Source organism: Mustela nivalis (genome assembly GCF_964662115.1).
Source record: "Mustela nivalis genome assembly, chromosome: 12".
NCBI lineage: Eukaryota > Metazoa > Chordata > Mammalia > Carnivora > Mustelidae > Mustela > Mustela nivalis.
Window position 1 is genome coordinate 73196972 of NC_139031.1, and position 13257 is coordinate 73210228.

Consider the following 13257-nt stretch of genomic DNA (forward strand, 5'->3'; position numbering starts at 1 on the left):
AAAAAGTGAAGGGGGAGGGAATTGGAGGGAGAAGATGAACCACAAGGGACTGTGGACTCGGAGAAATAAACTGAAGGTTTTAGAGGGGAGAGCGGTGAGAGGATGGGTGAGCCTGGTGGTGGGTATTAAGGAGGGCACACATTGCATGGAGAACTGGGTGTTATATGTAAACAATGAATCTTGGAACACAACATCAAAAACTAATGATGTATATTGTATGGTGACTAACATACACAATTAAAAAAAATTAAAAACAAATAAAAAAGAAAAAGAAAAAAATAAATAAAAAGAAAATCAATGCTAAAATAAAAAAGCCTATGCCTTATCAATGTTTTAAACTCCAACAATCATCTTGAAGCACTGAGCTAGCATCACTTCACTGATATAGCACATCTACAAAGTTTGGACATGTGGCAGATCCAACACTTAAAATAATTATGCAAAGCAGAATCAAAAGTAGTATTACTTGCATATAACACCCAGTTCTCATCATACCGTGTGCCCTACAACTAATGAATCATTGAACACTACACCAAAAACTAATGATGTACTATATCTTGGCTAATCGAATTTAAATTTAAAAAAACGTTGGGGGGCTTGGGTGGCTCAGTCATTAAGTGTCTGCCTTTGGCTCAGGTCATGATCCCAGGGTCCTGGGATCCCACATTGGGCTCCCTGCTTAGCAGGAAGCCTGCTTCTCCCTCTCCCACTCCCCCTGCTTGTGTTCCCTCTCTCACTGTGTCTGTCAAATAATAAATAAAATCCTAAAAAAATAATAAATTTAAAGAAAGTAATATTACAAAAAATTATATTAATTATAATATAATTAATATAATATATATAATATATTTATAATATAAATATAAAAATTATATTAATTTTTAATATTAATAATAAGGCAAGAAACAACAAATGTTGGAGAGGATATGGAGAAAGGGGAACGCTCTTATACTGTTGGTGGGAATTTTTTAAAGACTTTATTTATTTATTTGTTTATTTATTTATTTATTTATCACAGAGAGAGAGAGAGAGAGAGAGAGAAAGAGAGACAGACAGAGAGATCACAAGTAGGCAGAGAGGCAGGTGGGGTGGGGGGAAGCAGGCTCCCCACTGAGCAGAGAGCCTTATATGGGGCTTGATCCCAGGACCCAGAGATCATGACCTGAGCCAAAGGCAGAGGCTTAACCTTCTGAGCAACCCAAGTACCCCCCTCAAATAGCAATTTTAATCAATATATAAGATATTCAACTGTAAATTAAGATTTCAATAACATATTTCAAAATGTCAAATACCTTTGGGTAAATTTCAAATATGGTGTGTAATCTATTACAGCAGGAAAGTTTCCATCCAATCCTTCTCCCTTGAGGCAGAAGCTAAGACAAGAGACAATAAATATGTCATAATACATTAACTTTTAAATCAATGTTAAGTATTATAAACAATCTCTTGTTAAAGACATGTGTTTCATCAAACTGCAGGTAAATTTTTAAAATTTATATTTAATTCATATGTTACCTGTTGTAAATAAACATCTTAAAAAAGATACTCTATGTTCACTACCAATGACAAAGGATTGCACAAGTTAATATACTTTAATATGAATATATCATGCCAAAGAAAAACTTTCTGAGAAATTTGTTCAAACATTATTTATCGGACACTACCTTGGTCTTCTCTGGATTTTAAGACATCATTAGAGGATTTTCAAATGAAGACTTGTTCACATTTTATACAAACTCTAATGTGACACCGACTAACTCTCCAAAAGGTTTAATTAGAAAAATAAAAGTTTTCTAAACTGTCTGAATAGGTGAAAGGGCTTGGATGTTAGATCTAAAAAGAATGCTAAAAACAAATCCTTTAATCTTTTTTAAATTATTCTTTATTTTCCTGTATTTTTATTTTTTTCCCTTTAAAAAAATTAACATAATGTATTGTTTGTTTTCAGGGTTACAGGTCTGTGATTCATCAGTCTTACACAATTCACATACCCCCAATCCGTGTAATACTGATCACCGAACTACCCATCCCTTCAACCCCCTTGAGAGCTCCAGTAACCCTGTTTGTTTCCTGAGATTAAGAGGTGCTTATGGTTTGTCTCCCCTTTGGTTTCATATTGCTTCATTTTTCCCTCCCTTTCCCTATGATACTCTGTCTTGTTTCTCAAATTCCTCAAATAAGTGAGATCATATGATAATTGTTTTTCTCTGACTTATCTCGCTTAGCATAATACCCTCTAGTTCTATCCACACTGTAGCAAATGGCAAGATTCTGGGTATTTATGATAGCTGCATAGTATTCCATTGTGTGTGTGTGTGTGCATGTGTGTGTGTGTACCACTTCTTCTTTATCCATTCATCTGTTGATGGACATCTGGGCTCTTTCCATAGTTTGGCTATTATGGACATTGCTGCTATAAACATTCAGGTGCACGTGTCCCTTTGGATCACTGCCTTTGTATCTTTAGGGTAAATGCCTAATAGTGCAATTGCTGGGTCATAGGGTAGCTCTATTTTCAACTTTTTGAGGAACCTCCATGTTGTTTTCCCAAGTGGCTGCACCAGCTTGCATTCCCACCAACAGTGTAGGAGGATTCCCCTTTCTCTGCCTCCTCGCCAACATCTGTCAGTTTCCTGACTTGTTAATTTCAGCCACTCTGACTGGTGTGAGGTGGTATCTCACTGTAAAACCCCATTAATCTTTAGTCAATCCTTTTTGAGGACATGGCAACAGGAAAGGTTGAGATTTGCCCAAAGTCATACTGGAAGTCTCAAAGCCAGTAAAGAAACTCTAGATCTCTTGGTCTCCCAATCTAGTCATCTTTGTTTTGTATGCTGATATATCCAATTGGATAATAATAATTTTTTTAAAAGGCATTTAGTTTTATTACTATTATGGGAAGAAAAAAGTACATCTTCTTGGAACATTAATGAGAACAATTACAAGATGTAGATCGATGTTTTAAAAAAACAAATTCATCTATGAATTCCCACCTTTTGGTTTCTTTGGTAAGTTTGCTTGTTGAAATACCATTCTAATATGTTAATATCAAGGGCATGGATATACTTTTTCATACTTGAATGAGGAGTGAACAGAAGTGGCCCCACTTTATAAGAGCTTTCCTTCATTTACAATACTAATACTAATGTATTAAAAAAAAAGCTCTATATCGCATCTATCATGCTCATATTCTGAACAATTAAGCTAATAACTGAATATGACTTTATTAAATCTTAAATAGAGGAAAATTACACTGACAAAATGAAAGTATTTTGAAAAGGAAGTGATTTACTAAAAAACAGTAATGTCAGTGGAAATGAACAGCATTATTTTCTGATTCAAGACTAAGAGTAGATTTTCAGTTAAGTTTTATACTTATTTTGTTGATATTCTTGAATTTTTAAGTGATATTTTTCAAAAGAATTATAATATTTCCATCATTCTTAAGTTTGAGTTCTTGTTATAAACAACCCTTTTACTTTTAGCATAATGTAAACTCTTGGATGCTAAAGAAATGAAAAAAGATACTCCCATAAATCTATGAAAAACTTACATTTACATTTTTAGTAATTACAATCTTAGTCTGAAATCAATTCATCATATTGGTAATAACAAAAGCAAATATGAACAATATTTTTGATGGTCTAGATTCATAGTACAAACATAAGACACCCAAGATATGCCAGGATCTTTTTTATTTCGATACATGAGGTAATGAAAATCTTTCATGCTTTGAATCTACTTTTAGTTCATCCTTTTTTATTTTAAAGCAGTAGCTAAAAAAATACTAAGAGATAAGATCCAAAAATTTCCTCCAGTGCTACCAGGGTATATAATTTTTCTGCTGGGGAAATGCAGTCTAGGATTATTTTGCCCAAGCTGGTAAGCAAACATGTCAGTTAATTCCTTAACCTGAGAGTCTTAGAGCAAACCCAGTCAGAAAGCTGATGTAGCTGGATAAGGAACATGAACACGAGTTAAATACCAATATCCAGCTGTGTGCTCTACTTAAGTAGCAAACCAAGAAAAAAAACCTAAGTAGAAACTATTATGACATCCAATAACTTAAAAACTGAATACATTTAGATTAAGTACCTGAAATCAATAGCATTTAGTCCAAGCAGCATGCCAGCAAGCATATTTGCTTCCTCACCTAAGACAATTGCTCCATCTTCATAAAATCGCCTAAAAATGAAATGGGTAAATACATAAATATTAAAAGCACACTGAAGTTTTGTCTATAGAAATTAGAGACTAAACTAAAGTACAAAGAACTAAATTTTATTTATCAAAATAAAAATTATCTGGGGCACCTGGGTGGCTCAGTGGGTTAAGTGCCTGCCTTCAGCTCAGGTCACCATCCCAGGGTCCTGGGATCGAGCCCCACATCGGGCTCCCCGCTCAGTGGGGATCCTGCTTCTCTTGCTATCTCTGTTATCTCTGTCTCTCTCTCAAATAAATAAAATCTTAAAAAAAAAAAATAGAAATCTTAAAAAAATAAAATAAAATAAAAATTATCTGGATCACCCAATTCTTGTAGATACTTAGGAGGAAAAAATGCCAGCATAACAACAAAAAAAAATCATTCTAAGTGTTTCCACTTCTCTCAAAATCCCTAAAGCGACCTTCAATGGGCCAAGATTGTCTACTACTTTTCCCTAATAGGGAAGCAATATGAATGTAATTTGAAAGGTGGAAAATTCAGTCATTTATACTGCTCTCTTTTTGAAACTATGTAGACTATTGTGGTATACACTGAACAAATACAAACACACATTATTTTTTATGTAATTTTTATGTAATTCCAAGTTCATATTTGCTTTTTATGTAATTCCATAAAATTTTTTATGTAATTTAATGTAATTTATTAATTAAATGAAAGATGTGATCATTTGTAATTCATGCTAACCTTTAGCACTACAATACTAATGGGCTAGCAGGGTGACTGAATGAAAAAGAAGTGTTCATTATCTCTTAAAAATATGAATATGAATCTATCAGTGTTACTTCCTATAAAGCTTTCTGTTTCAGCTAATGTTAGTTGTTAAAATACTAAAATTTTTACATTAATATCTTAAAATAAATATTTTGAGAAAATATCATGATATGAGCCAAAAGGTATTTTTCCACAAAAGAATGTAAGATCACTGTATTTACTTTCCTTAATACTGCACAAAAGCTAGTTTATGTTCAGTAAGCAGGGATCATTTCATTGTTATATCTATTTATATTAGATGCCACTGTGTAAGACCTCACTAACTAAAGGAAAACATTTTAGTAAATGAAATTTGTCTTACTCTTTATGGTAAAAAAGATTTTAATATGCTCATAATCCCACTGCCAATTTTATATAACTCACAGTTTAAAAATACTTTTATAAACATTATCATCATTTGGTACTTGCTCAAAAACCCCATGAAGCAAAGGTGGAAACAGCTATCTTTAGTTTCAAATTTACCACCAAGAAAAGTTAAGAATTAGGTTAAAACAATTTGCCCAAGCACATGCAGATAAATTACTTATGGAAGAAACCTAATTCTTCTAACTTTAAGTTCTATATATTTCCACTAAACAATACCATAACACAATAAAAAAAATTCAAAGCAAAAAAACCCATACCACTATAAAAAATATTTAAAGAGAATTTAACCTATGTTATAGTTCATAAGGAATTTTAAATGAATAAAAAGTACAAAGGAAAATAAGAGAACACTATTCTACCTACTGTCAGATATAAGGCTACAAATAAATACTGTGGGAAGTCTAGCTTGGAATAGATGCTTTCTGTTTCCAATATGGGAACTGTTTTTATTGACTTATACAAAAAAGAGAAAAATTAAAAACTTTCAGTCTGACAAAGATTAATAAAATACAAGGAAGGAATTTCTATATATTTAACTAAGATATTCCACAAAACATTAAGATATTTAAATAAATCTATATACCTGAGATTCTGTCACTGTCCCAATAGCTAAACTGGCTGTTGAAAGAGCATTTTCACTCCTAGAACTATGATTGTAATGGCTCTAGATCCCCAAATTCTACAGGATACGTGGCTTAGAAAAAAGTCTGATCTTTGATACTAGGAATCACCCATTACTCCAAGTATTTCTCTATATAAGAAAAGGTCTACTTTTTTTTCTCCATCTTTAGTCCACCATGTTTTAAAAGTACATTCTAAAAATCAGATCAAAACAATTTCTGCTTGCTTCCTAATGTCAAAATTGATTTAGGCACTGTTGAAGAATATCAAATACACACACAAATCTAACCAATTTTAGAGATTTCTTAGTCTAAAGATCTTACATATGTGTATATAATATTGTTTTGATAAAATTTTTTGGTTTTAGTTTTACTAATAATTTTTGAGGTTAAGTAATATAAGTGAAATACTTGTTACATGTGAAATAATTCCATTCAAAATCATACCTGAAGTGTAATATTGTACAGACCTCATTTATTATAACAGTCTTAACTGAAATAAAGGGTATGGGAGAAAAAATGGAAGAGGAAGTGCTAGCTAAAGAGTTGTCCAGGGGTGCCTGGATGGCCAGTTGGTTAAGCACCTAACTCTTGATTTCAGCTCAGATCATGATCTCAGGGTTATGAGATAGAGCCCAGCATGGGGCAGCATTCTTCTGAGCATGGAGCCTGCTTGGGATTCATTCATATTCTCTCTCTCTCTCTCTCTCTCTCTCTCTCTCTCTCTCTCTGCCCCACCCTCCCCCCACCCACATTCATCCTCATGCTGGCATGCACACTTTCTCTCTCTCCTTAAAAAAAAAAAAAACCCATAAATGAATTGTTTCTTGTATGCTGGACATCTCCATTGTTAGAGTGGGCTAAGAAAAAAGTATTTTTCAGAAAATACACTTCTAAGTTTGAGATAACTTTTTAAAAGTGACTTAAGTCAGTATTCATAAGAATAATGAAGTAATCTGAAGATTTTTTATCATTTAATCAAAGACATCATTCACATGTATTAAAGAATCAGACGCCATTAAGAAAATTAATTTTTATTCTCTTAATCAAATCAACATATCAACAATTTTGAATGAAAGTCTGATTCTTGTCATCAACACTTTCAAAGACTTAAAAAAACCTGTAAACTTTAAAACTCTTCATTTTATCTTGTTGAAAAACTGGAACATTAATAAAGTTTGCTTATATAACCAAAGTTATGTGACAAATGAGACAAAGGTCAACCCTAAGATGACTGAATTCAGTAATAATAAGGTATACACTAAAAATTCCCTTTCTCTAGTTGAAAATATTTTTTGTTCTAAAGAAAATAATTGTATGAGAAGGATCTAACCAAAACAGTAAACTGAATTGCCAAATGCATTATAAACACTGAAAATGAAAGATAAAAAAGATATATAAAACTTCTATTTAAAGCTTTATACACTGGATTGTATCTCTAAAGAAGTTTTGCATGGTAGAAGCAAAGGAAAATTATGAGCAAATCTTGATATTACTGGAATCAGGAAGAGAAACTTCCCCTTTTTATTAGGTATACTCCTTCCATTTATTTGTCTGTTGAGTAGAAAAATATTTGAAGACAGGAAAACATTTAAAATAACACCCTAATAATAATAGCTTTTTTCTCTTATCGTATATAATTCAACTCTAATTGAAATATAGCTCTACATAATGCTATCTTTAGTATTCATTCTGTAAGAGTATTTGAAGCCCTTTTAGGTAGTTCAGTAACAAATACCCCGTGGATGGCATCCAAGGTGAAACGTCAGTGTAGATCATATCAGTACTATATAATATCATGCTTCAGATTTTCCCTTTTTGAGAGTTGAAATTATTCTACATACTGAAAATGCAATATTAAAATATGAGAAAAGCTATGTTATAAACCAAAGAAATTCCATTATCACATTCTTGTTCCCTTGCCCAATTTAGTTTCTACACATGAAATTTTAAGGGAGGAGTTTAGAAGTCTCCCTCATGACATGAAAAATAGATTATAGCATTATAAATAAATGTTATATTTCATTCAAAGTCCAACTGAATCAGAATGAAAAACTGACCAGAGGTAAATCTCCAAAGATCTTGCTAAGAATGTGAGATTCATTAATGATTTGATCAACAAATATATAATAAATTCCTACTATGGGGGCAAGAACTGTGTGCTAGGTACTAAAGATAAATGGGGAACAACCTAAGCATGGTCCCTCTCCATGGAGCTTCCTGTCTAGGGGAGGGGACAGGCAACAAACAAAAGAAAAACATAATTAGAGTTGATGATAAGTAGTATAAAGCAAATAAGCAAGTGGTTGAGGTAGGGAAAACCTGAAGGAGAACTCAACTCTGAAGAAAATCACTATTAGGAGAGACATTCTTTGATGTTTAGCTTGAGATCTTAAGCCCACAGAAGTCTGATCACTCAGGGCTATGTAGACCATATAAAAATAATTGTAAATGTGAATGTTTATTGAGAGTCAATCACACTTACAAATACTTTATATGAATTATCCTCTTTAACTTTACTAGCACATATTACGCCAGAGAGGAATTAAGCAGTTGTCTAAGGGTCTACAGCTAGAAAGTGGTAAAGCCAGGATTTGACTCCAGGAAATGTATACGAAGAGAAACAATTTTAATGCTTCTTAAGTGGGAACTGACCCAAACTTTTTAACTTTTAATAAGATTGGCTGGAAGATATATGGCTAATGGAAGAGGGCAAACTGGAAGCTCACTTAGAACAACAATAGGGGAGTATAGACAAGAGATAAATGAGGTACTATTTACTCTAGCAATCATGGAGATTAAGGAAATAGACCAAGACAGATTTTTGGAGAGAGGACTGACAAGACTTGCTAATTAGGAATGATTATAGAGAATGAGGGATGAAGAGAAATAAAATATGAATTTTAGGCTCTGACTTGATCAAACATGTAGGTAAGTTGTGAAACCATTTGCTAAGAAAGAGGTAAAGAAGGCTAGAAGGAAAAAAAATCAAGATATCTGAACTATTTATGTAGTGATTTAAATGTGGAGTCATGATCATACAGGTGGTATTTAGAGTAATTCTAAAAACTCTATGAAGACAGGCAGAAAGGAAAATGAATGGAGAATAAAGATCACCCAATGCAGGGCTGAGCCAGGAGAATACTGACATTTCAAAGCTGTAAAGAATAAAAGAAGTAAAAAAGAGAGACAGAGACAGAGTCAAAAGGGCAATTACAGAAGGAGAAGGAAATGCCATGGAACATTATATAAGTTAAAGACAGGTTTTTCAATAGAGTTAGTATTTAACTGCTTGTTTTAGCTGGGCAATGGTGTCACGTATGGACAAGGGATCTATCCATTTGGTAGCTTGTATATTATTGGTATCCTTTTAAAAGTTATCCTTTGTGGAGGGGTGAGGGAAAGACATTGCCCAAGAGTGAATACAAGGATGACTCTAAGGTAAGGAAATGAGACAGTATGTATAAACATTTTTTGAGAAGTGAGGTGATGAAGCTGAACATAGAAACGAGCAGAAGGAAATAGAAGTTCAAGGGAGAAGTTTTTCTTTTTGAGTTAGGAGATAGCACTATCTGTTTATATGTGGGTGGGAATGATTCAACAGTGGGAAAGAGATTAAGAATGAGAATAGAGAAAGTAGATAAGTAATGGAAGAGGTGAATGGGGATAGGATCCAGAAGAAGATGGCCTTTGACAGGAGAAGAGACATTCCAACATGACAGAAAAGAACCAAAGGTATATGCTTCCAGTATGTTTGATGCTAGGATTAAGAGCATTCATTTATGATAAGTTCAATATTCTAATGAAAGGAAGTCTTAAATTATTATGCTAATGAAATAACTAGTTATCTGTATACAGCAATTTTTAAAGGGCACTCAGAATTCTTGTTACTCTCCGGTCACATGGTCTACATGCATGACCAAGAAGATTATTCTTACTTTTACAACAGAATAACATCAAATATATCCTTCAGGTTTTTCCTACTTGTTTCCAGGAATTACTGTTTGCATGGCTCTTGGACTATAAAATATTTTCACAGTTTATTCATGTCATAGCTTATATCAATACTTCATTTTTTTTAAATAAGAAGTTTATTTAGACAAGATGCTTGATGAAGGGAAAACTATCGAGGATTCATCTCTTATAGACTTATTAAATCCTCTCTAAAGACAGATTACCCTACATTTAACATCTATGTACAAAAATGTTATAAAACCGTCCTTGATTTTATACTAATAAATGAAAAATATTAAAATTCTCCAAACAAGGTATGTCAAAATTTTCATGTTCTTTTTTTTTGGTTAAACAGTGAAAACAAAGTAAGTTGCTAGAATATAAAGAGTTGAATGAGCATGAGCACAGAGAACGAGAGTATTTTCACAGAGTCATTATTTTTTCCCATCCCATCTCAATTTGATGTCAATCAAAATACACCACTGGATATTTAGTACCAAAAAAGTGCAATATGCTAGTGCAAATGTGCCAGTGACTTTATGTACAGTAAAGAAATGGGAAAGAGGAAAATGAAAAGGAAGATCATGTAGTAGTCAGGATGTGATGGAACAAAACTGTTTTGTTTTGTTTTGCTTTGTTTTGAACAGAGAATGTATTCTTGGTCTGTAGGAAGAGAGTGCTGGAATAAAATAACAAGTTCCTTCTTTAGTAGATACTTTCTGTCTACTGCTGGAATGTACCAATTTTGTCCTTCATTCTCATTTCTAACTGTGTGGGTTTGTCTGCTTCACTGATTGGCTGCCTTTCAAATGGGACTTCGATCTGCCTCAGAGACAGACCCTGTGTTCACAGAGGTTTTCCTTAGTTTGTTTAGTGTTGTATGCTTAAATCTTACACAGCTCCACAGAACCACGTGAACATTACTATGATTATTTTTCTCAGTCTTGACTTCTCCTTTGGGCTTTTCATCCACCATGGAGAATTTTGGAGTCTCCTCAGCTGCCACTTCACAAAGGAGGTACCAGGTCATCCACTGCGAATGAGTACACAAGCAAGTACCAGCACAGACAGAAGAAGCACTTCATTTCTTTATATGGCTGAAGATCATTCCACTGCATGGAATACACATTATTTATTCATTCATTCATCAGTTGATGGGACATTTAGGTTGTTTTCCCTTTTTGGCTATTATGAATAATGCTACTATAAATATTTGTAGAGACACTTTTTGTGAACACATTTTCAATTCTCTTGGAAATATATACACACACATATATAGGAGTCACATGCAAGGTCATATGGTACATCTATGTTTAACCTTTTGAGGAACTGCCAGACTGTTTTTCAAAGGGCCTGCATCATTCTGCTTTTCTACTGTCAAAGTATGAGGGTTTCAATTTTTCTAGGTCCTTGCCAATATTTGTTATTATGTGTTCTTTTGATTTCAACCATCCTGGTGGGTGTGCAGTAGTATTGCATTGTGGGTTTTTTTGTTTTTTTATTTTTTTGCATTGTGATTTTGATTCGCAATTTTCTGATGGTTAATGATTCTGAGCATCTTTTTTTTTTTTTTTTAAGATTTTATTTATTTATCTGTCAGAGAGAGAGCACAAGCAGGCAGAGTGGCAGGCAGAGGCAGAGGGAGAAGTAGGCTCCCTGCCAAGCAAGGAGCCCAGTGTGGAACTCGATTCCAGGACCCTGGGATCGTGACTTGAGCCGAAGGCAGATGCTTAATCAACTGAGCCACCCAGGCAGCCCAATAGTGAGCATCTTTTTTGTGTTTATCAGTCATCTGTATATTACCTTTGGAAAAATGTCTATTCAGATTCTTTGCCCATTTTAAAATGTTTTTTTTAAATTTCAAATTTTCAAGAGTTCTTTATATATATTCTAGATAGAAATCTCTTAGCAGACATAAGCAAAAAATTTTTTTGTAAAACTTTTTTCTCAGTCTTTGGGTCATCTTTTTACTTTCTTGATGGTATTCTTCAAAGCACAAAGGTAAAATTTGATTATGTCCATTTATCTATTTTTTCTTTTGTGGCTTATACATCCAGGAAACTATTCTTAAATCAAGGTCATGAAGATTTGCATTTATGCTTTCTTCTAAGAGTTTTCCAAGTAAGTCTGATCCATTTTCAGTAATTTTTGTATATGCTATGAGGCAGCAGTATACAAGCAACTTTTATTAGTGTTTTTCATCTTAATAATGTAAAACTTTTAAACAGATTCAGATTTCAAAAGTGCTTTTTAGCTCTGGAAAGATACATTAATTGCTTTCTATAAGTGCGAAAAGTATTTATCAACTCCATTTTTACTTTGTGAAAGCTCAGTAATCTTTGAAGTTTTACTTTATACTTTCCTCCTTCCTTCTCTTAGTCCTACTAAATACTTCTGAACACAGTTTTTGTCATTTTTAAATTAAGAACTGTGGTACAACTGTAGAGTAATAAACAGGTCTCCATAAAACTAATTTTATCTCTTTATATTTTCCATATTTGCTACTTCAAATTCTTATCAGAATGTTTTCAATCTTGTTTTAAGTGTCACATTTGTGTTTCTTAGCTTAAGAAACTATTATTTTTCAGTCTATAGATGGGGAGAAATTAAAACTTGAAGCAAATTAATTCAGTTTCTCTCTCATCTACTTTAATTACCGTACTATTTCTCAGTCTTCCCAGTAAATTACCAAAACAATTCCCTGTGTTTTTTTTGTTTTTTTTTGTTTTTTTTAGGCTTGGATTCTAATCTCAAATCTGCCAACCTCCCAACTCTGGCTATTTCTCAGTAACATCTCAATCCCTAAACCATGAAACTCTGCAAGCACTGTTTTCAATTGCTCACTAAGACATACTCCACCTTAGGGAAAAAAAAACAAAAAAACAAAAAAAACCACCTGAATTTCTCTAATACTATGGAGCCACATGACGTACTCCTACCAGTGGATTTACTGTATTTCTCATCCCCATACTTCCTCCACCCATTCTTATCCTTGGATTTTCACTGATTAATATTCTCAAGCTTGCCTGTCTTAGCTCATGGAGCTCCTCCTTCGGTACTGGGGTAAACACTTGTATCACCATTTTACAGAACGTCATTACTCTTTCTCATTGAAAAGTAGAACACGAAGAAATTACTTGACTCAGAAACTCTCAAGATTCCTAAAGGATCAGACATCATTTTCTCATTGTTCTACAAGCACTTATATCAGCATTCAGACAAAAGGTAAGGTTTAACTATTCTTTCCAAAAGTTTGCTTGTATTTTATAAATTTAATCTTCCAAATAATAGATATGCTTTGGCTAGAGGTTCACAATTAAG

General features: G+C 33.2%; 1 protein-coding gene across 9 annotated transcripts in view; it reads right to left on the bottom strand.

Moving 5' to 3' along the window:
* Positions 1-13257, bottom strand: part of RUNDC3B (RUN domain containing 3B) — a 147812-nt gene that overhangs the window by 57060 nt on the left and 77495 nt on the right. For all 9 annotated transcript variants that reach the window (XM_082692389.1, XM_082692386.1, XM_082692383.1 and 6 more), the window contains 2 exons: positions 4096-4185; positions 1293-1373 (listed from right to left, as the gene is read on the bottom strand). In XM_082692389.1, coding sequence (XP_082548515.1) covers positions 1293-1373; positions 4096-4185 — 171 coding nt within the window. The remainder of the gene's footprint in view (positions 1-1292; positions 1374-4095; positions 4186-13257) is intronic.